At 39.1% G+C, this 24,587-nt stretch overlaps 1 protein-coding gene across 1 annotated transcript in view; it reads right to left on the reverse strand.

Moving 5' to 3' along the window:
* The window catches only part of LOC128663103 (uncharacterized), a 180,309-nt gene that overhangs the window by 79,145 nt on the left and 76,577 nt on the right, over positions 1-24,587 (reverse strand). The window contains exons 5-7 of the mRNA XM_053717262.1: positions 18,482-18,626; positions 13,863-14,209; positions 12,534-12,762 (exon numbers count right to left, since the gene is read on the reverse strand). Of these exons, the coding sequence (XP_053573237.1) occupies positions 12,534-12,762; positions 13,863-14,209; positions 18,482-18,626 (721 nt within the window). The remainder of the gene's footprint in view (positions 1-12,533; positions 12,763-13,862; positions 14,210-18,481; positions 18,627-24,587) is intronic.

The following is a 24,587-nucleotide window of genomic DNA, read 5'->3' on the forward strand; positions in this document are numbered from 1 at the left end:
ATCAGGTAAGCATAATTTTAGTTTTTCTTCATAAATGGAAAGAGTCCACAGCTGCATTCATTACTTTTGGGAAAACAATACCCAAGCTGAATGCTAAAACAGGAGGGTACAAAAGGTGGCCCATTCTGAGGGCACCAGGACTACAATCCCTACCCACAAAAAACCTGCTTCGCCCGAAGCGAGGAAACTTTAAAAAAAAAGGAAAAGGCCCCAAGGACACTGACCCGCAGATAGTCCATAAGCCTTGCTAAAGATGCAGAAATAGACTCGACTGAGCCAACACGCCTCCAGGAGACACCGTCGCCCAGCAGTCGGTGCCCAACAACAAACCCCTTACTAGATAAAAGGGATAAACTACCGTAAACTCCCAAAAGGGAGAAGAAATGGAAGAAAAAAATCAAGGATTCCCAAAAGGACCCTAAATAGGGTGCAACAAGTTCCAAATAAAAATAAGGAACCCCGAACCAGCCACAGGATCATAAGTTTCCAGACATCCAGAAAGATCCCAAACAAAAACTATAGGCCTGAGCCCCAGAATTGTTTAAAACAACCATACCCCAGGGAACACAAATACCCCGTCTGAAAGAATCAGACCTCACAGGGGAATAACCAGACTAACCCGGAGAACGGGGACAAGACTCACTCATAAATCCCAACCCAAAAGGAAGAGAACACTCCTTGCAGGAGTCCAACACTCCAAAAAGGAGCTAGGGCATGACAGAAGCGTACCAAGACTCTAAAGACCAAGGGAGAACATCAAGGACAAAGTCAACTGAAGAGCGAGTAGAACAAAGGCTAGTCTCCATATCTCCTCAGAGTACGTAACCAGAGGACCACTCCCAAGGAAAAAGAATGTAGAGCATCCCAAACCCCGGTAAAAAAAAAACCCTAAGCGAAGCTCGGAGAAGGAAACAACACAGCCTAACGTCCTTGATAGGTAAGCAACAAACTCCCGAAGTAGGAAAAAGCGACATGGCCCTCCCCATAAGGTGGCCAAAACCACTAAGGAGAAACGGATAAAGTCCAGAAATCTCTACCCGAAGGAAGAAAACCTCAAAAGGAACAAATCCAAAAAAGGACAATTCCAAAGAGCCCCTGAAAGGCAAAACCGTCAGGAACCAGTGGCAAGGAGGCCCTAAGTCCTCCAACCCACGTAGGGAAGGAATACTCTACGTTCCGACAAAATATCGGAAATAATTGAGTGTGTCGCAGCGGAACTTCACAGAGTCCTAGTCAACCAGCTTGAAAGGCAAATAAGGACTGAACCAATCCCCCATGCCTCACTGCCCCCCAGGTCCTCTCAGAATGCTTAGCTGAAACTTGTAAAATAAAAACAAGAAATAACACAAAAAATAATGTGAAGCACTCGGCGCCCTAACCGGACCAGCCAGGCAGAACAGGCGCCACTTGTCTGAAAAAAGCTGCAAGACGGAAAGATCTGAACCTAATCAGGACCAGCCTGAAACCAAAGTTCATCACTGTCAAGGCCGCATATAGTCCCCCCCAGAGATGGAGAAATAAATAACAGACAAACATAGGATGAAACATGTCCTCACACTAGAACAAACTTCCGTAGAAGTAAACAGTGCAATCAAAAATCACGAGTATCGATGCCAGAAAAAAAATTCCCGAAGGAAATATATAATAAACATGAGCTCAAACCAAATAAAAAATCATCCTAACCGGATTAAAATAAAAGATAAGGCAACATGTAGGTTATCGCCCAAGAAGAACAGACACACCCTCAGGACCAGCCCAACAGGGATCCTGTTCTTCCAAGCTCAGAACTGGAAAAGGATACTCAATAAAGAAGACTATAAGAAGATTACTTCATCCTCTTATATCTAATTCTGCAAGCCATTCGAAGGAGAAGACTGAAAATTCCCAGATCCATTAAGTATGGGATCGTCCAACAACGCCAAAACGTGCCTCAGTAGGACACGAAGGCGCAACAGTCTATAACGAAAGGCACAGCATACCTTCGCCAGAGCAAGAGACGACCCCGGCCCGAAAGTTAACCCCCTGAAGCCTCAGGGACAGTCGTTCCCCCGGAGGGCTTAACAGGACCAGGCCATCCCACGCCTGAAGAGCCCCGGTTAACGGAACACATACAATATCGTAAGCACGCTTCTGGGAGTTTCAGATGCGCCAGCACCATAATTATGGACATGCGGAACTGTGCCATAACCTCTGCAGGGAACAAGCCACCTTCCAGAGAAGGATGAGCAAAATCTGCGTTACCTGCATGCATAGTAAGAGATGTGGTAGGGAACTCGCCACTCAGGGAACAGAACCCCCAGAGACGGATGGCTCAGCGGCCCCTTGATTCCCCGATCCCGAGGAATTAAGCACTCTAAAATGGCATTCGGAACATAACTGATAGGCAGGTATCATCCGGGCCAATTCGTATTCTTCACAAGAAGCAGAATCTGAACTAGAGACGTCCGTCTCCACAATATCAGAATCCTCCATAACTGGGTATTGAATACAAAAAACGGACCAAATAAGAAAATATAAAAATGGCACCCGACACCCACAATGGCTGGGGCACTCACCACCTCCTATGAACCAGACACCAGCGGACCAGAATTATTCCATCGCCACACAGTCAGGAATACGGAAATGGAGAGCCAAAAATGTGACCACACCCGGTCACCAGGTGAACCGTACATTTTGAGATCAATAGAATACTTATTGACTCATAACTTTTTCATGTTTGAGGGTAATTACTTTCGCCAAAGACAGGGGACAGCTATGGGGGCAAAATTTGCCCCAACCTACGACAATTTATATCTAGGCTGGTGGGAACTGTCCCGTGTCTTTGGCGATGGTAATCCCTTTAGAGATTGTATCAAATATTATGGTCGCTACATTGACGACTTGGTGTTCATCTTTGAGGGAGACAATACAGCGATTGATAATTTACCATTGAGTACAATGCAGATAGTTTGCCTTTTCTAGATGTAATCTTAAAGTCTAATCTAACCAACAATTCAATAGAAGTAGAACTTTATAGGAAAAAGACTGCAGGTAACACACTATTAAAAGCAAATTCTTGCCACCCCAAACATGTAATACGTGCAACACTCAAGGGGCAGTTTATGCGCACGAAAAGAAATTGCACCACAGAAAAATGTTATGAGACACATTCCAAAGCAACAACAAAGGTTCTTAGAAAGAGGATATTCAGCACACCAATTGCAGATAGCGAAAAAAGAGGTGGATTCTATGGACAGAAAAGATCTGTTCATATCAAAGAAAAAGAAGGTGGGCAGGAATAGTGATTTTCAAAAGAAACCATTTTTCATTACTACCCATAGTAGAGAACACAACCATATATGTGAGATAGTCAAGAAAGCTTTACCTATATTGAATGTTGATGACACATTATGTAAAATTTTGGAGAATGGATGTCAATTTGTCACTAGGAGGTCTAAGACATTATCAAATATATTGTCTCCTTCAATGTTACATAGTGATAAAACAGGCATTTGGCTCACACCTAAAAAAAGTTTTTTTAGATGTGGAAGTAGAAGGTGCAAATCATGCACCCACGCTATTTTTGGTGATGTTTTTTTCCTCCTTCGATGAAAAGAAAACCTATAAAATTAATAATTACATTAATTGCAACACGATACGTTATTTATCTATTAACGTGTAAACTTTGCAATATAAAGTATGTTGGTCAAACGACTCGGCCACTAAAGAAAAGTTTTCTAGAACATCTGCGTTCTATTGGAGATATTGAGTCTGACACTCCAGTTGCTCTTCATTTTCGTAACCATCATAATGGGGATGATACATTTTTGCAGTTTCAAGGTATTCAACATGTGACCAGACATGTCCGGGGTGGTAATAGATTGAAGACACTCAGTCAGAAAGAAGTATACTGGATATTCCAATTGGGAACCAGGGTCCCCAATGGTTTAAACTCAGATTGGGATGTAAAGTTATATGTAGAGTAATAGTAAAGATGGATTTCTGTAAAATATTTGTTTTTCTTTCCCAGAGAGGAAAATAATTGTGGCTATATGTGATATGTTGAATCTTTTGCCCAATACTTAGTATTTAGGGGCATATGTACATAGGTAACAACCTTTACTTAAGTGTTGCTATCTGATTTGGTAACATCATGTTATTTGTTACACTTTAATTTAAAATGTCACAAAATGTTCAAAGCAGTTAATATGCTATATTATGCACAAGTGTAAAAAACGATGAATGAAATTTAAAATTGTTTTAGAAATTATAATTATTATATTTAGAGTAATACTGTTAATAGATATGCATTAGATTTTGTTGTATGTACACAGATTAACTTTGCAGCAATATCATTTAATAGTTTATGTTTAAACTAGATGTCCCTAAGGATGAATAATATAATGGAACATACTAAATTGCTGCAAGGAAATCATTCATATTGTTAACACATGTGTTAGGGCATACATTTGTCCTTTTTGCCTTTAAATAGGGATTCGTATCAGAGTGTCACATGGGTCATTGACAAAGTACAACCAGGCGAAACGCGTTTGACCTTTCCTGTACCACTTTTTAGCTTTAAATAAAATAGACAGTCTTTTGGCTTTCTTATATCCATACCAAGAGAGGATAAAGCACTCTTTATATTGGCTTCTTGAATCGTATCATTATTGGGAGCTGGTGAGGACTTCCACAACTGAAGAGGAACTTTTCCATAGTGCTTTTTGTTTCCCGTGGGACATCTGAGACTGTGAGACCGGCACAGCGCGCGGATCGCACGCTGCTTTGGAGAGGGACTGCTGAGCTTGTGATTCCAGGCCAGTGATAACAGCGTGCCTTGCAGACGGAGGACGACTATATCGGCAGTTTCTTAACACTGGGTGGAAGACGAGGATCCGGAGCGCTTACCATAATTCTTTGTGAATCACATAAACATGATTAAAAAAAACCTCTGTTCAATAACCCCCCTCAGGAGATATTAACCCTTGATTCCAAGATACAAAAGGAGCCTCACTGAGACCCTGAGTTATAGTTAGTCCCGAAAGGTGGTAGCCTCTCTGGAAAACATTTGTATTACAATACAATCATGACGAAAGTAAAATGAAATGATCTTACCGGAAGCAACACCGTGGAACAGGAACACGGCCCTTCAAGTGTGACAGATAGTAGCATCACCTCTGCCATGGACTTGAGAGAAGAAAGCAGGCAGCAAAACTTGTCAACGCTGATTGCTTGTGGAGCTGTTAATATTAGTTGGGATGGTTTTGCAGAAAGACTCTCCCTGCATCTCTGGACTCTAACTTTCACCTATGCTCTCACTGAGAGACTGACAGGATTACTTAAAACTCCTGTCCCATGCCGAAAAGTACTACCCTCCATAAGAGACTAAAGAAAAACACAATTTATGCTTACCTGATAAATTTATTTCTCTTGTGGTGTATCCAGTCCACGGATCATCCATTACTTGTGGGATATTCTCATTCCCAACAGGAAGTTGCAAGAGGACACCCACAGCAGAGCTGTAATATAGCTCCTCCCCTAACTGTCATAGCCAGTCATTCGACTGAAAACAAGCCGAGAAAGGAGGAACCATAGGGTGCAGTGGTTACTGTAGTTTAAATTTAAAAATTACCTGCCTTAAAATGACAGGGCGGGCCGTGGACTGGATACACCACAAGAGAAATAAATTTATCAGGTAAGCATAAATTGTGTTTTCTCTTGTAAGGTGTATCCAGTTCACGGATCATCCATTACTTGTGGGATACCAATACCAAAGCTAAAGTACACGGATGAAGGGAGGGACAAGGCAGGTACTTAAATGGAAGGAACCACTGCCTGTAAAACCTCTCTCCCAAATATAGCCTCCGAAGAAGCAAAAGTATCAAATTTGTAAAATTTTGAAAAAGTATGAAGCGAAGACCAAGTCGCCGCCTTGCAAATCTGTTCAACAGAAGCCTCATTTTTAAAGGCCCAAGTGGAAAGCCACAGCTCTAGTGGAATGAGCTGTAATCCTTTCAGGAGGCTGCTGTCCAGCAGTCTCATAGGCTAAGCGGATTATGCTTGTTAGCCAAAAAGAAAGAGAGGTTGCCGAAGACTTTTGACCTCTCCTCTGTCCAGAGTAGACAACAAACAAAGCAGATGTTTGACGAAAATCTTTAGTAGCTTGTAAGTAAAACTTTAAAGCACGGACCACGTCCAGATTGTGTAATAGACGTTCCTTCTTCGAAGAAGGATTAGGACACAAGGATGTAACAACAATCTCTTGATTGATATTCTTGTTAGATACCACCTTAGGTAAGAACCCAGGTTTGGTACGCAGGACTACCTTATCCGTATGAAAAATCAGATAAGGAGAATCACATTATAAGGCAGATAGCTCAGAGACTCTACGAGCCGAGGAAATAGCTACCAAAAACAGAACTTTCCAAGATAAAAGTTTGATATCTATGGAATGAAGAGGTTCAAACGTAACTCCTTGAAGAACCTTAAGAACCAAATTTAAGCTCCATGGTGGAGCAACAGGTTTAAACACAGGCTTGATTCTAACTAAAGCCTGACAAAATGCCTGAACGTCTGGAACATCTGCCAGACGCTTGTGCAAAAGGACAGAGCAGAAATCTGTCCCTTTAAGGAACTAGCTGACAATCCTTTTTCCAAACCTTCTTGGAGAAAAGATAATATCCTGGGAATCCTGACCTTACTCCATGAGTAACCCTTGGATTCACACCAATAAAGATATTTACGCCATATCCTATGTTAAATTTTCCTGGTGACAGGCTTTCGTGCCTGTATTAAGGTATCAATAACTGACTCGGAGAAGCCACGCTTTGATAAAATCAAGCGTTCAATCTCCAGGCAGTCAGCCTCAGAGAAATTAGATTTGGATGGTTGAAAGGACCCTGAAGTAGAAGGTCCTGTCTCAGAGGCAGAGACCATGGTGGAAAGGATGACATGTCCACTAGATCTGCATACCAGGTCCTGCGTGGCCACGCAGGTGCTATCAGAATCACAGATGCTCTCTCCTGCTTGATCTTGGCAATCAGTCGAGGGAGCAGAGGAAACGGTGGAAACACATAAGCCAGGTTGAAAGACCAGGGCGCTGCTAGAGCATCTATCAGTGTCGCCTTGGGATCCCTGGACCTGGATCCGTAACACGGAAGCTTGGCGTTCTGGCGAGACGCCATGAGATCCAGTTCTGGTTTGCCCCAACGATGAATCAGTTGTGCAAAAACCTCCGGATGGAGTTCCCACTCTCCCGGATGAAAAGTCTGACGACTTAGAAAATCCGCCTCCCAGTTCTCTACACCTGGGATATGGATAGCTGATAGGTGGCAAGAGTGAATCTCTGCCCAGCGAATTATTTTTGAAACTTCTAACATCGCTAGGGAACTTCTTGTTCCCCCTTGATGGTTGATGTAAGCTACAGTCGTGATGTTGTCCGACTGAAATCTGATGTACCTCAGAGTTGCTAACTGAGGCCAAGCCTGAAGAGCATTGAATATCGCTCTTAGTTCCAGAATATTTATTGGAAGGAGAGACTCCTCCTGAGTCCACGATCCCTGAGCCTTCAGGGAATTCCAGACTGCACCCCAACCTAGAAGGCTGGCATCTGTTGTTACAATTGTCCAATCTGGCCTGCGAAAGGTCATACCTTTGGACAGATGGACCCGAGATAGCTACCAGAGAAGAGAATCCCTGGTCTCTTGGTCCAGATTCAGTTGAGGGGACAAATCTGTGTAATCCCCGTTCCACTGACTGAGCATGCATAGATGCAGCGGTCTGAGATGTAAGCGTGCAAACGGCACTATGTCCATTGCCACTACCATTAAGCCGATTACTTCCATACACTGAGCCACCGAAGGGCGCGGAATGGAATGAAGAACCCGGCAGGAATTTAGAAGCTTTGATAACCTGGACTCCGTCAGGTAAATTTTCATTTCTATGGAATCTATCAGAGTCCCTAGAAAGGAAACTCTTTTCCTCGTTCACTTTCCACCCATGCGACCTCAGAAATGCCAGTACTACGTCCGTATGAGACTTGGCAATTTGGAAGTTTGACGCCTGTATCAGGATGTCGTCTAAATAAGGGGCTACTGCTATGCCCCGCGGCCTTAGGACCGCCAGAAGCGACCCTAGAACCTTTGTAAAGATTCTTGGGGCTGTAGCTAATCCAAAGGGAAGAGCTACAAACTGGTAATGCCTGTCTAGAAAGGCAAACCTGAGAAACCGATGATGATCTTTGTGTATCGGAATGTGAAGATAAGCATCCTTTAGATCCACTGTAGTCATATATTGACCCTCCTGGATCATTGGTAGGATGGTACGAATAGTTTCCATCTTGAATGATGGAACTTTGAGGAATTTGTTTAAGATCTTTAGATCCAAAATTGGTCTGAAGGTTCCCTCTTTTTTGGGAACCACAAATAGATTTGAGTAAAAACCCTGTCCCTGTTCCTCCTTTGGAACTGGATGGATCACTCCCATAACTAGGAGGTCTCGTACACAGTGTAAGAATGCCTCTCTCTTTATCTGGTTTGCAGATAATTGTGAAAGGTGAAATCTCCCTTTTGGGGGGGAAGCTTTGAAGTCCAGGAGATATCCCTGGGATATAATTTCCAATGCCCAGGGATCCTGAACATCTCTTGCCCACGCCTGGGCGAAGAGTGAAAGTCTGCCCCCTACTAGATCCGTTACCGGATAGGGGGCCGTTCCTTCATGCTGTCTTAGAGGCAGCAGCAGGCTTTTTGGTCTGCTTACTTTTTTTCCAGGTCTGGATTGGTCTCCAGACCGTCTTGGATTGAGCACAAGTTCCCTCTTGTTTAGCATTAGAGGAAGTTGATGCCGCACCTGCCTTGAAGTTTCGAAAGGCACGAAAATTAGACTGTTTGGCCCTAGATTTGGACCTGTCCTGAGGAAGGGCATGACCTTTTCCTCCAGTGATATCAGCAATAATCTCCTTCAAACCAGGCCCGAATAGGGTCTGCCCCTTGAAGGGAATGTTAAGTAGCTTAGATTTTGAAGTCACGTCAGCTGACCATGATCTAAGCCATAGCGCTCTGCGCGCCTGTATAGCAAAACCAGAATTCTTAGCCGTTAGTTTAGTCAAATGAACAATGGCATCAGAATAAAAGAATTGGCTAGCTTAAGTGCTCTAAGTTTGCCAAGTATGTCATCCAATGGAGTCGCTACCTGTAAAGCCTCTTCCAGAGACTCAAACCAGTACGCCACAGCAGCAGTGACAGGGGCAATGCATGCAAGGGGCTGTAGGATAAAACCTTGTTGAATAAATATTTTCTTAAGGTAACCTCTAATTTTTTATCCATTGGATCTAAAAAAAAAAAAAAAAAAAAGCACAACTGTCCTCGACAGGGATAGTAGTACGCTTTACTAGAGTAGAAACTGCTCCCTCCACCTTAGGGACTGTCTGCCATAAGTCCCGTGTGGTGGCATCTATTGGAAACATTTTTCTAAAAATAGGAGGGGAAGAGAACGGCACACCTGGTCTATCCCATTCCTTATTAATAATTTCTGTAAACCTTTTAGGTATTTGGAAAAACATCAGTACACACCGGCACTGCAAAGTATTTATCCAGTCTACACAATTTCTCTGGCACTGCAATGGTATCACAGTCATTCAGAGCAGCTAAAACCTCCCTAAGCAACACGCGGAGGTGTTCAAGCTTAAATTTAAATGTAGAAATATTAGAATCAGGTATCTTTCCTGAGTCATTAACATCACCCACTGACTGAAGCTCTCTTTCCTCAACTTCTGCATATTGTGAGGCAGTATCAGACATAGTTCTTAAAGCGTCAGTATGCTCTGCATTTTGTCTCACCCCAGAGCTATCTCGCTTACCTTTAAGTTCAGGTAGTCTGGCTAATACCGCTGACAGTGTATTATCCATGACTGCCGCCATGTCTTGTAAAGTAAACGCTATGGGCGCCCTAGATGTACTTGGCGACATTTGAGCGTGAGTCCCTTAAGCGGGAGTCAAAGGGTCTGACACGTGGGGAAAGTTAGTCGGCATAACTTCCCCCTCGTCAGATTCCTCTGGTGATAAAAATTTTTAAAGACAGAAAATGATCTTTATTGCATAAAATGAAATCAGTACATTTGGTACACATTCTAAGAGGGGGTTCCACCATGGCTTTTAAACATAATAAACAAGGAGTTTCTTCTATGTCAGACATGTTTATACAGACTAGCAATGAGACTAGCAAGCTTGGAAAACACTTTAAATCAAGTTAACAAGCAAATATAAAAAACGGTACTGTGCCTTTAAGAGAAACAAATTTTGTCAGAATTTGAAAAACAGTGAAAAAATGCAGTAAATCAAACAAAATTTTTACAGTGTGTATAATAGGCTAACAGAGCATTGCACCCACTTGCAAATGGATGATTAACCCCTTAGTTCAAAAAACGGATCAAAAAAACTTAATAGACGTTTTTTAACAGTCACAACCAACTGCCACAGCAAGCTGTGGCCCTACCTTCCCCAATAAACGACTTTGGAAAGCCTTTGGGCCCTTTAGAGATGTCCTAAAGCATTCAGAGGGCCTTTGAGGGAAGCTGGATGTCACAGTTTGTAATTTTAACTGCACCAACTGTAACTTTTATACTACAACAGTGGAAGGCCTCAGGAAACTGTTTCTAGTTTAAATTTAAGCCAGCCATGTGGAAAAAACTAGGCCCCAATAAAGTTTTATCACCAAAGCATATATACAAACGATTAAACATGCCAGCAAACGTTTTATATTGCAATATCATAAGGGTATTACCCCTGGGAGTAAGCATGATACCAGTCGTTATTAAATCACTGTATTCAGGCTTAACTTACATTAATCCGGTATCAGCAGCATTTTCTAGTGTTTTCCATCTCTAGAAAAAATTATAACTGCACATACCTGATAGCAGAATAAACTGCACGCCATTCTCTCGCTGAAGTTTTACCTCATCTGTGTAATCCCCTCAGACATATGTGAGAACAGCAATGGATCTTAGTTACAACCTACTAAGATCATAGAAACCTCAGGCAGATTCTTCTTCTATTTACTGCCTGAGATAAAAAAGCACAACTCCGGTACTATTTAAAAATAACAAACTTTTGATTGAAGAAAATAAACTAGCTATATTTAACCACGCTCTCCTACAACGTCCTAGCTTGTTGAGAGTTGCAAGAGAATGACTGGCTATGACAGTTAGGGGAGGAGCTATATTACAGCTCTGCTGTGGGTGTCCTCTTGCAACTTCCTGTTGGGAATGAGAATATCCCACAAGTAATGGATGATCCGTGGACTGGATACACCTTACAAGAGAAACTTCTAACACTTCTCTGCCAACCTCCTGGGACGAAAGGCACAGAATGACTGGGAGATGAGGGAAGTGGGAGGGGTATTTAAGCCTTTGGCTGGGGTGTCTGTGCCTCCTTCTGGTGGCCATGTTCTGAATTTCCCAAAAGTATTGAATGCAGCTGTGGACTTTTTCCATTTAAGAAAATGTGAAAAAAATATATCAATGTATTTTCTGACACTTTTTTGTCTCGTGTAACAGAGCTCTGAAGTTGCGCTAACCCAATGTGCTTTAAATTTGATTGCACTCAAGCGAACGTGTTTACTTTCAACTCATAATATGCCCTCTTTCCCTCATGCACAAAGAGCAGCAAAATACCCCATATCGCTTACACGCCACACGTAAGCTAGCCCTAAATGGGTAGCAATACAATACAATAGATGCAACGCTTTCCAAGCTATCCATAAAGCATTATTTAAAGGACCATTAAATACAGTAAAATTCCAATTTAAAAAAAAATGCATACTAAAAAGACAATGTAATACAACTGACTCCGAATTTCAAATGAGAAGTAGATAGTTTTTTTTTGACCAATCTGATTTTTTTTTCTATTGCCCTATCCCCGTATCATATGATAGCAATCAAACGAATCCCAGTCTTGTGTACTGTATGTATATATTGTCTTGCATAAGCTCAGCATAAGCTGATTTCTCTAAAAGTGTGCACAAATTGATAATGGAAGTAAATTTGAAAGTTTTTTTTTTTATTGCATGCTCTGAATTATGAAACATTTTGACTTTACTGTCCCTTTAATTCTACAAGCCACAGAATAAAAAAGCAACAGCTCAAGAAAGAAGTTCTTTAGAATGCAGCACCAGCAGACTGCCCCTTATTTTTTTTATATTATTTTATTCTTTTGACAGACTTGCATTTTAGCCAATTAGTGCTGACTTCTAGGTAACTCCAAGTGCATGAGCACAATGTTATCTATATGGCACACATGAACTAATGCCATCTAGTTGTGAAAAACTGTCAAAATGCATTCAGATAAGAGGCGGTCCTTCAAGGGTTAAGAAATTACATATGAGCCTACCTAGGTTTAGCTTTCAACTAAGAATACCAAGAGAACAAAGCAAAATTGATGATAAAAGTAAATTGGAAAGTTGTTTAAAATCACATGCCCTATCTGAATCATGAAAGTTTATTTTTGACTAGACTGTCCCTTTAAATCAATTTCTTGTTGTAGAATAAATGGTCTTAGTACCTGCACTGGTGCTTCCTGGGAGCAGTTCAAGCAACCAATCATGAAGAAAGAGTCCTGCAAGATGAGATCTTTGGGTACGGCTCCTTTTATATCAACATAACCCAGTATTGCCGAAAATTGATGCATTATTGTGGGGTGGAAAGTCCCAGATATATTACTATTACATTTCTCACACTGGGCTGAACATGGCTGATTTTCAACCAAGGACAAATCTGCAGTCACTTTGCACCTAAAAACAAATACACAGAGTGATTTATTTCTTTATATTCACATCAACACAAAATCTAACAAATCATTCAGCAAAGTGGTAAAAATAAAATGGATATTCTCTACAGGGGGAAAACAGGTTACATTAATTAGCACTCAGGCATCTGGAGGGAGTTGATGAAAATATGATTTGGTGGTATTTAGAGGGTGTTTAGAGTGTGTTGTAAACCTTTACTGTTCACAGAATCAGTTGGGATATATTCTTGTTCATATTTTTGTCATTATTTTATATTATATTTTAGTTAATGCTTCTTTTAAACCCTTGTGATTGCTTCTTTAATATAAAAAAAAGTAATCAGAATTTGCTGTCTTCACTATAGAAGCCAAGTCTCCACGACTTTAATGGAACCTTGCTTGTTTTCAATAAAGCTGGATTTTAAAAAATATAAATGGGTATTCTCTTGTCGCACACCTTGTCAGCATTTAATTATCCACACAAATACATTCTCTTTCATAATAGATATGTTGAAATAATGGAATTCCTAAATAGCATTGCATTAAACCATTTTTTGTTGTAAATATTTTAGACACAGATTACGTGTTTTTCATACATTTAGCCAAGTACCATTGCCAGGGTGGACTGTCATAATTTATGTCCTGAGTTAAAGGACTATTAAAAGCAACAACCCCCCCTGCAAAAAACCCCAACAATATCTTAACATGCACATAAATATGCACCATTTACTTTCCAAGTACCATCTGAGGTTTAAAGGTGCAAATTTAAATGTATTGTCCCTTTATGTACTTGTGATTTCCCACTGAGAAACTCTGGCATAAGTCATTGGAACAGAAAGTACATTTGTGCCACAAGATTTTTATCTAGCATTAAATTATTTTCTTCTCATTATGCTTCCAAAGGTCACCATTAGTCAACAGTATCACTGCAAATTCTCTCATCACACCTGAATCAAAAGCGAGCCTGGTATATGTCATTATGCACTGATCAGAGTAAATCCATCAGATTTAAATACATTTTTGTTATTCTTGGAACAATGACACTTACATTAGGTTTTCCTGTTATTAATAATCAATGTATATTAGTTTGCAGTCTCTTTTCCTCACCTGTTGCACTGCAGGGACACAAGAATGCGATGGGCCAATGCCGTCCCTACTCCTTCTCCTAGTCGTAAAGCTAATAATCTAATTTCTGATCCCCTCCTGGGGCCTACTGCATCCACTGTCTGCACATCTGCAGCCTCTGTGCCAGGATCCAAATCTTCGTCTTCGTCACAGCTGATCCAGCTGTCGGAATCATCCTCTGAGTTCTCAGACGATGTTTGCTGGAGGTTGGCGACGTGCTCTTTAGGGTGGTCTGCTGCCTCACTGGATGTCACACTCACAGCTGCTTGAAGTTGCTGATAGGGTACAAATTCGATACCTGCCTTCTCTGCATCGATATCTCTTTTTAACTACATGTACATAGGGAAGACCAAATTAGCAACATTGCATATTAAAATAATAATAATAAAAAGAAAAAAAAAACACTTATTATGACTATTCTTCTTCTTGGGATGCTAAATTCCATTTAAAATGGGCTCATGAAATATAAGAACCATGATTCTTTAAAGTGTAAGGTTAATTTATCCTTTAAATAAATAGCCTTAGGTATATGCCAGTCTATTGTTAAAATCCCTTCCTGTATTTATCCCTAATCACTTCTGTTGAAAGTCTATTTTGTGTGTGAACCATTCTTTCTATAGATTCCTTCTACAAATTACTTCTCAACTTCCTATCCTTCAACTTCAGTATTTTTTCCTTAAAAGAACATACAAGTCCCTTTCCAACATCATGCAATGCATTTTATGTGTAAAATTACCCCCTAATTTGCTTTGTTTGAAAACACCAAAAGCTCTGTTGTCTCTTGTGCTTTTTGCTGCCCCTGTATGTACACTCCCCTGAGCTTACTTCTGTATGTGAGCATCTGCTAAGCAAACAAAACGTTTTTTATGGAGTATTTTGTAATAAAAAATTGTGCTGAAATAATTTAATCTACTCTGCTACTAAAACCTCTTCCTGTACAATCATGTATTATGCTGGCCTTTCCTGATGCTTTAATACATGGTTATTAACATTATTATGTGCAGTATTTTTTATAATAAGAATATATAAGGTGATAGCTTTAATTGCCATGCAAGCATTAAGGATACCGAGGCCCTTCCTCAGGCTTGTTTATAACTGTTTCAGTTTGTCATTGTAACAGTTGTGTGTTTTAAAAACAAATATGTCCCATGCCCCACATGCAATATATAGTATAAGAATAGATAATGTTTAATTAAAATCTGGCACAAGATGGGGCTAGGGAGTACAAGGTGACATTAAGCAGAATAGCAGCCCCCACAATCAAAAGGATGAATCACCACAGGAAACTCAGGATAGATGGGCATCTCCTACAAGTCTAGAGCACTGGTTTTCAAACCTGTCCTCAGGCCTCCCTAACAGAGCAGATTTTCAGGATTACTTTGGGTGATAGAAGGTAAAATAACCATGGTTACTAATCAGCTGATTGTTTCACCTGTGTTCTAGTTCAGATATCCTCAAAATGTGGCCTGTTAGGGAGGTCTGAGAACAGGTTTGAAAAGCAGTGGTCTAGAGTTTCTTCTTGTTTATTGGATAACAGCCAGGTGCAGTAAGTATAGGCAAACACAACTACTATATAAGATGGGAAGCTATTGCAAATCAGGGAGCCTAGCATAGTATTCCAAGAGAATGCCAGGAAAGCAGACCTGATTTTCAAGGTGTCGTCATGAAAGTTGAGGTTTACCTTGAATGTGCCTTTCTGTGTTACATGTGCTTTTCTGTAATCTGAGAAACATCTGTCTGCAGCTAAGTACAAATGTTTTCCTTTTTATATAAAGCACTGTTTAATTAAGTGATTTGTTAATTAAATCCACATAATTATTTATTCAAAGTGTTGTATGTTTCATTTAGTATCTATACTCTATACAACTGACTGAAATACCTTAAATACATGTATATACACACACACATGTATCTGTGTATATTGTAAATTGTTAGGTGTATCAAGATACCCTTATATACAGATACACGCTGATATACTGTGTCACAATACAAAACGTTCATAGGAGAATATAAAATAAAAAAACATAATTTATGCTTACCTGATAAATTCCTTTCTTCTGTAGTGTGATCAGTCCACGGGTCATCATTACTTCTGGGATATTAACTGCTCCCCTACAGGAAGTGCAAGAGGATTCACCCAGCAGAGCTGCATATAGCTCCTCCCCTCTACGTCACTCCCAGTCATTCGACCAAGGACCAACGAGAAAGGAAAAGCCAAGGGTGAAGTGGTGACTGGAGTATAAATTAAAAAATATTTACCTGCCTTAAAAACAGGGCGGGCCGTGGACTGATCACACTACAGAAGAAAGGAATTTATCAGGTAAGCATAAATTATGTTTTCTTCTGTTAAGTGTGATCAGTCCACGGGTCATCATTACTTCTGGGATACCAATACCAAAGCAAAAGTACACGGATGACGGGAGGGATAGGCAGACTCTTTATACAGAAGGAACCACTGCCTGAAGAACCTTTCTCCCAAAAATAGCCTCCGATGAAGCAAAGGTGTCAAATTTGTAAAATTTGGAAAAAGTATGAAGCGAAGACCAAGTTGCAGCCTTGCAAATCTGTTCAACAGAGGCCTCATTCTTGAAGGCCCAAGTGGAAGCCACAGCTCTAGTAGAATGAGCTGTAATTCTTTCAGGGGGCTGCTGTCCAGCAGTCTCATAAGCTAAACGAATTATGCTACGAAGCCAAAAAGAAAGAGAGGTAGCGGAAGCTTTTTGACCTCTCCACTGCCCAGAGTAAATGACAAACAGAGAAGACGTTTGTCGGAATTCCTTAGTTGCCTGCAAGTAAAATTTTAGAGCCCGGACTACATCCAGGTTGTGCAGTAGACGTTCCTTCTTTGAAGAAGGATTTGGGCATAAAGAAGGAACAACAATCTCTTGATTGATATTCCTGTTAGTAACTACCTTAGGTAAGAACCCAGGTTTAGTACGCAGGACTACCTTATCCGAATGAAAAATCAAATAAGGAGAATCACAATGTAAGGCTGATAATTCAGAGACTCTTCGAGCCGAGGAAATAGCCATTAAAAATAGAACTTTCCAAGATAACAACTTTATATCAATGGAATGAAGGGGTTCAAACGGAACGCCCTGTAAAACATTAAGAACAAGGTTTAACACACTAGCAAATAAACTTGCAACTTGGAAATACAATTCAAATAGAATAATATTAAAACGTACTGTGCCTTTAAGAAGCACAGAAGATCTATGACAGTTAAAAATTAATAAATTGAAACAGTTATAGCCTCAATCCTTGTAAACAACACAACTTTAGCAAAGGTTTAATCCCATTAGCAAAGATAACAATTTCTGAAAGCAGGAAACAAATTACAGAATAAAAGTTTTTATCTCAGTCAAACTATAATTCTCACAGCTCTGCTGAGAGAAATTACCTCCCTCAAAATAAGTTTTGAAGACCCCTGAGCTCTGTAGAGATGAACCGGATCATGCAGGGAATACAATGAGTTGCTGACTGAAATATTTGATGCATAGTAAAAGCGCCCCTCCCCCACACACACAGCAGTGAGGGAGAACAGAAACTGACAGAAAAAACAGATTTAAGCAACTGCCAAGTGGAAAAATAGTGCCCAAACATTTATTCACTCAGTACCTCAGTAAATGAAAACGATTTTACATTCCAGCAAAAACGTTAAACATAATCTCTAGTTATTAAACAGCTTTATGTCTTTCTTACAGTGTAATTCTAGTGAAGTACCATTCTCCCAGAATACTGAAGTGTAAAGTATACATACATGACATTATATCGGTATGGCAGGATTTTCTCATCAATTCCATTGTCAGAAAATAAAAACTGCTACATACCTCTATGCAGATTCATCTGCCCGCTGTCCCCTGATCTGAAGTTTACCTCACTCCTCAGATGGCCGAGAACAGCAATATGATCTTAACTACTCCGGCTAAAATCATAGCAAAACTCTGGTAGATTCTTCCTCAAACTCTGCCAGAGAGGTAATAACACACTCCGGTGCTATTTTAAAATAACAAACTTTTGATTGAAGATATAAAACTAAGTATAATCACCATAGTCCTCTCACACGACCTATCTAGTTGCTGGGTGCAAGAGAATGACTGGGAGTGACGTAGAGGGGAGGAGCTATATGCAGCTCTGCTGGGTGAATCCTCTTGCACTTCCTGTAGGGGAGCAGTTAATATCCCAGAAGTAATGATGACCCGTGGACTGATCACACTTAACAGAAGAAATACATATTTTTTTTTTACTGAGGACTGCAATGCCATTTTCTTTAAAAAATGATGTAGAAATCTATAAAACTTTGACTCCAGAGTGTGGGATTGTGTTATATGGGGTTTTGCATATTCATTATAACAAAAGCCTTTCCGCTTTCATCAGCTCTATTATCTTTTTGTCTTTGGCAGTATAAAGTTTTACATTCTACTAATTCCAAATTTCTCTAGTTTTAGTTTCACTACTCATTTAATGTACCAGAATTGTAAACTCTTTTGCAGGCTTTAGCATCATTGCTTAAAAAACACACCTTACACGAAAGCCTTCTAGCAATGTTATTACTAAAAAAGTTCACAAATTTGTAAATGAGAGTCACATTAGATTATTACCAGTCGAGCTCCTTCTGTAAAGAGTCTCTCCATGTTGCGATCAAGCCAGCGTAGAAAAGGCGAGAATAGGAGCTCCACCTTCCCCATCAGCTGATTGGTTGCATGCTTGGCTTTAAGCCATTCTACTGATGCCTCACACGCATGCCTGAAACACAGAGAGGATAAGGTCCCATATAAAGGAGAGTTCTAGATAAAGATGTAAAACACAACAGTGTATGTTAACCACTTAATGACCAGCGACGTACCCTGTATGTCGCTGGTCTTTCTATGGGGATTATTTTCTCAATAGCGAAGTCTCGCCACCAGTGGTATTATTAAAAGACAAGCCCTTAACGACTAGTGACGTACATGGTACGTCATGGTCGTTGAGGGGTTAAATGTAACAGTTCTGCTCACTGACTTCACCTATTAATGTTAAAGTTTCAATAAATTTATATTGATTCAGGGATCCAAGATCTACAAGCCATAACACAAACATCAAAACAAAACGTGTTTGGCAGTTACTGCCGGTGCTTATTATTACTGTGACCACCACATTTATATGGACATGAAATACCTTATTTGAATGAATGGTATCAAATGGAGGAGGATGTTTCTTTGTGTTAATCCATTTAAATAAGATATTAAAGAGAATATTACAATTTTAGGAAAACATGAGATCTTCCTTGTTGCCTATTGGTGCAGGTGACACCTTTCCTATTATGCCTCATTCAAAAACATAATTTATGTAAGAACTTACCTGATAAATTAATTTCTTTCATATTGGCAAGAGTCCATGAGATAGTGACGTATGGGATATACATTCCTACCAGGAGGGGGCAAAGTTTCCCAAACCTCAAAATGCCTATAAATACACCTCCCACCACACCCACAACTCAGTTTAACGAATAGCCAAGTTGTGAGGTGATAACAAAAGGAGTAAAAAAGCATATAAAAAGGAGGAACCGGAAAAATAATTGTGCTTTTATACAAAAAAAAAAAACATAACCACCATAAAAAGGGTGGACCTCATGGACTCTTGCCAATATGAAAGAAATGAATTTATCAGGTAAGTTCTTAGATAAATTATGTTTTCTTTCATGTAATTGGCAAGAGTCTATGAGCTAGTGACATATGGGATAGAAATACCCAAGATGTGGAAGTCCACAGAAGAGTCACTAGAGAGGGATAAAATAACAACAGCTATTTCCACTGAGAAATCAAATCCACACAATAATTAAGTTTTCCTTGAAAAAACTAAAATCAAAAGCAGTAGAATCAAACTGAAACAGCTGCCTGAATAACTTTTTTTTTTTTTAACAAAGACTGCTTTAAAAGAAACAAAATACATTAAAATGGTGAAAATAATAAAAGTATGCAAAGAAGACCAAAACACTGCTTTGCAAATTTGATCATCCGAAGCTTCTATCTGAAAAAGCCCAAGAAATGGCGACTGAATTTAGCAGAATGAGCTGTAAATCTCTGAGGCGGAACCTACCCTTCCAAATAAGCCTTGAAAAACAAAAGCTTTAACGAGGATGCCAAAGAAATGACAGAGGCTTTCTAACCTTTTCTGAAACCAAAAAAAACAATAAATAGACTAGAAGTCTACTGAAAACCTAATAACCTCGAAAAAGAATTACAAAGCTCTTACCACATCAAAAGGATGTAAAGAACTCTCAAAGAAGTATTTAGGATTAGAAAACAAGGAAGGAACAACAATTTCTCTACTAATGTTGTTCAAATGCACAACCTTAGGAAAAAAAGAAGTACACAAAACAACTCATCTAGAAGAAAAAAAATCAGATAAGGAGACACAGAAGAGAGAGCTGATAAATCAGAAACTCTTCTAGCAGAAGAGATTGTCAAAAGAAACAATACTTTCCAAGAAAGTAGATAATCTTTAAAGAAAATATAGGATCAAAAGAAAGAGCCTGCAAAATCTTTGAACCAAATTAAGACTCCAAAAAGGAAAATTAATAAATGAACAGGCTTGATACAAACCAAAAAACAGTGAATATCAGGAAGTTTAAACAATCTTTCTAGGAAATAAAACAAAAAGAACAGATTTTTGTCCCTTCAAAAAATTTGCAGACAAACTTATCCAAACCATCCTGAAGAAACTGAAAAACCTAAAAGAATGCCAAGAGAATTTATGAGAAGAACACCATAAAATATAGGTTTTCTAAACCTGATACTACATGTTTCGTGAAACAGACTTATAAGCCTGCAACATAGTGATAAACCTCTATGACTAAACACTAATCAATTTCCATACCTTCAAATTAGTAATTTGAGATCCCGATGGAAAAATGGCCCCTGAAACAAGAGGGCTGGCTAAAGAAAAAGCGGCCAAGGATGGCAACTGGACATCTGGACAAGATCCCCATACCAAACCTGTTAGACCATGCTGATGCTATCAGAAACACATGAGACTGTTCCAATATGATCTTGAAGATCACCACAATACCCTACTGACTTATTGCAGAAAGAAGGGCACCCAGAATCTTGAAAAGATTCATAAAGCTGTTGCTAGACCAAATGGAAAAGCGACAAATTGGTAAAGCTTATCTAAAAAAGAGAATCTCAGAACCAAAAGTGGTCTGAATGAAATAAAATATGAGGATAAACGTCCTGTAAAATTGAGTGGACATGAAATGACCTTGCTGAACAAAAGGCATAATAGTCCTTATCGTCGACAACTTGAATGTTGAGACTCTTACAAAACAATATAAAGTCTTCAGATCCAAGATTTGACTGAATAAACCTTTCTTCTATTGGGACAAAGAATAGAATTGAATAGAAACCCAATCCCTGTTCCTGCTAAAGAACGGGTATAAATACTCCTGTACTGAGAAAGAATCTTCCCATAGAAGGTCTCATTCTAAAAATCTATTCAGACCCGAAGAATAAAAAATATTTTGGACTGAATTCATCCAAAAACAATTTAATCTGCCCCCCACCAGAAGAACTGGTTTGAGAACCGTACCTTCATGCAGTCAAACAACAAGTAATTATATAGCGTTTTCTCCTAGAAGGATACAAAAAACGCCTTTCCAGTGCTTGCACTCGGAGTTAACCAAATTAGCAGCTGATAAAAACAGTTGTTATTATTACCCAAATAAATGGTACACAAAAAATTGACCTAAGGGCTGTATTAACCCTGCCAGGATATGAATCTAAGACCCCTGGATCTAGAACAAGCGTTTATAGTCAGGACATTCACCAACTGAACTACATCACCAGACTAAAAACTCTAAACCTCCAGAAATAGTGGAGATAATAGAAATCAAACAAATTATTATCCTAACAAGCTAGAGATAATAAAATATATTTGAAATCATAATAATAGATAAAGTAAACATAATAAAATGGATACATCAAAAGTAAATAAATAGAGTTATATACTTTAGAAACTGAAACTGCTTATGCTAACCGTTCAACAACAAAAAAGTACATAAATACATAAAAATGTTCTGCTAAGGTACATAAATACATAAAAATGCTCTGCTAAGGTTATATTCAAACTCTAAAGAATCCTAAAAATAAGTACCAATTTCCATAGAAATAGAAGTACAGTCCCAAAAGGGAATCAGGATAAACCATTTTTTAGAACATAATACAGAAAGTCTCTTGAATACGAAAAACCCTCAGGAGCAAATTAAAATCTTAGAATTCAGATTTTAAAATAACATAGTTAATAGGAGGACTAGGCTCCTAAAAGCTAAAAAAAAAACAAATTCCCCTTAACAAAGAACAAAGAATGTTCAAATGAAAAACAAGGAGAATTTTTAATAAAACTGATACAGGATCCTTCAAGCCAAAGAAAACCTTCATCAGTAGAATAAACTTTAGTATGCTGTCGGTCAGAACAAAATTAAATAAATCTAAACAATTTTGAAAAGACCTCGTAAGTTTACTTAAAGGCATAATAGCAGTCATAACCTTTTATGATAATAGCAATAACATGTGATGTTTGCAGATGAAATCAAGTACATGAACTGAGTAAGTAAAAACAGAAAATGTCGTACATATAGAAACATTTAAGCATAATATAAATAAATGCCACATAATTGAGCTGAAGAAAATAACAGCTTAAAAATGAAAAGAACACACTTAGCTTTGTAGAATTGTGTTTCAGGGCATCATAGTTTCTAAAGTAACAGAGTCAGGATCAAAATGAAACATCCCGCAAAATCGAACAGAAAAAGAAAAATAACATTAGGCAAAACATTCAATTTTTACAATGTAACAGTTTCAGTAGATAGAAAAATAAAGATAGTGTTTTTAAAACAAAAAAGAAAATAAAAGAATGATGCATTACGCAAAAGGAAGTTAGAATTTTTTTGGCGCAAACCTAACACTAGGAAATGACGCAACTCGCGTCATAACAAATGCAACTTTATGCCAAAACAACTAGCGTCAACAAAGACGCAGGAAATGACGAAATTTGCGGCACCAAAAGCGCAACTTTGCGCCAAAAAATTTCCGCGCCAAGAATGACGCAATAAATAACAGCATTTTGTGTCCTTGCGAGCCTAGATTTGCCCGCGAAAATAATTGAGAAACAAGTCAATTTAGAAAAAGACAACCCCAGGAAAGAAAAAAAGTTTAAATAAACTTCCCAAACATTATTTCCATACTAAAACTGTTTAGAATGCAAAAGGGAAATATACATAGACCTGACTCATGGCAAATATAATTAAAAAAAACTTATATTTAAAACTTTATATTAATACATAAAGCGCCAAACCATAGCTGAGTGTCTTAAATAATGATACATACTTACTGAAAGACACCCATCCACATATAGCAGATAGTCAAACTAGTACTGAAAACTAACAACAGAGGTAATGGTATATAATAGTATATCGTCGATCTGAAAAGGGAGGTAGGAGATGAATCCCTACGACCGATAACAGAGAACCCTTGAAAAGATTTCCCATGAGAGAAACCATAAAATAAATAGGTGATACTCTCTTCACATCCCTCTGACAAACACTGTACTCTGAGAGGAATTGGGCTTCAGAATGCTTAGAAGCGCTCATCACAGAAGAAATCATAAAAATCAAGCACAAACTTACTTCACCACCTCCATAGGAGGCAAATTTTGTAAAACTGAGTCGAGGGTGTGGTGGGAGGTGTATTTATAGGCATTTTGAGGTTTGGGAAACTTTGCCCCCTCCTGGTAGGAATGTATATCCCATACATCACTAGCTCATGGACTAATTACAGTATTGTACTATCTTTAAAATTATATAAAACAGAGGCCCAGGGCAAACCAGTGAACTCAGTGGAGGATGGTTTGGAAACAGGCCTTGCCACAGAGGAGATCGGAGGTCCACGCGACTTGCAGCCGCTATCTGATTACCGACATAGTAGCTCAGACGAGGCAGCAGATCCTTATGCAGCGGTGACTGTCAACACTGACAGAAAAAGAGAAACCTTGAATACAGACTGTTTTGCGGATGTACTATCCAGATCAGGTACCTTGCACACAGACTCTAAGGCATACCATACGTATGAAATACACCGCTTTATTCATGACATCCTGGAAGACATAAAAGCATTCTCGACCTGGAATATTGCTATATGTCCGACTGAGGATACACTTGAGAGTTGGAATAGGATAGATCCTCACAGTTGTAGACCCGCCATAATGCCATTATGAGTAACTATACTATAGACGCATGAGGCACAATATATTTCTGTAATTTTATTTATCAGATTGACTCCCGAGCTGAACAGTATCTGTTTTGTTGGTTTTGTATTTATTTTTTATTGAAAGTTAGGCTTGAGCTACTTTGTCCCTTACTAGCATTGCTGTATGCTCGTGACTCCTTTGACATTCGTGTACCGTGAAATACTGAACTGCATGATATTACAGGAGAAATATTTTAGTGGATATTTAGCTCTTATAGGTTATCTGAATTGTTAACTTCGATGTTTGTGCCAACCCACACTATTTAGTTTAAACTTTAGCTAGGGACTAATGCATACTTCTTTCCTATCTTAATGTAGCCCCGCAATTCTTTACCTCTATTATTAGGGCTACTTAGTTTTTACATGTTAGGGTCGGATAGCTTTCAGCATACTTGATCATACTGAATTGTGCCTTCTCATGTTA

The sequence above is a fragment of the Bombina bombina genome, chromosome 6, assembly GCF_027579735.1.
Source record: "Bombina bombina isolate aBomBom1 chromosome 6, aBomBom1.pri, whole genome shotgun sequence".
Classification (NCBI taxonomy): domain Eukaryota; kingdom Metazoa; phylum Chordata; class Amphibia; order Anura; family Bombinatoridae; genus Bombina; species Bombina bombina.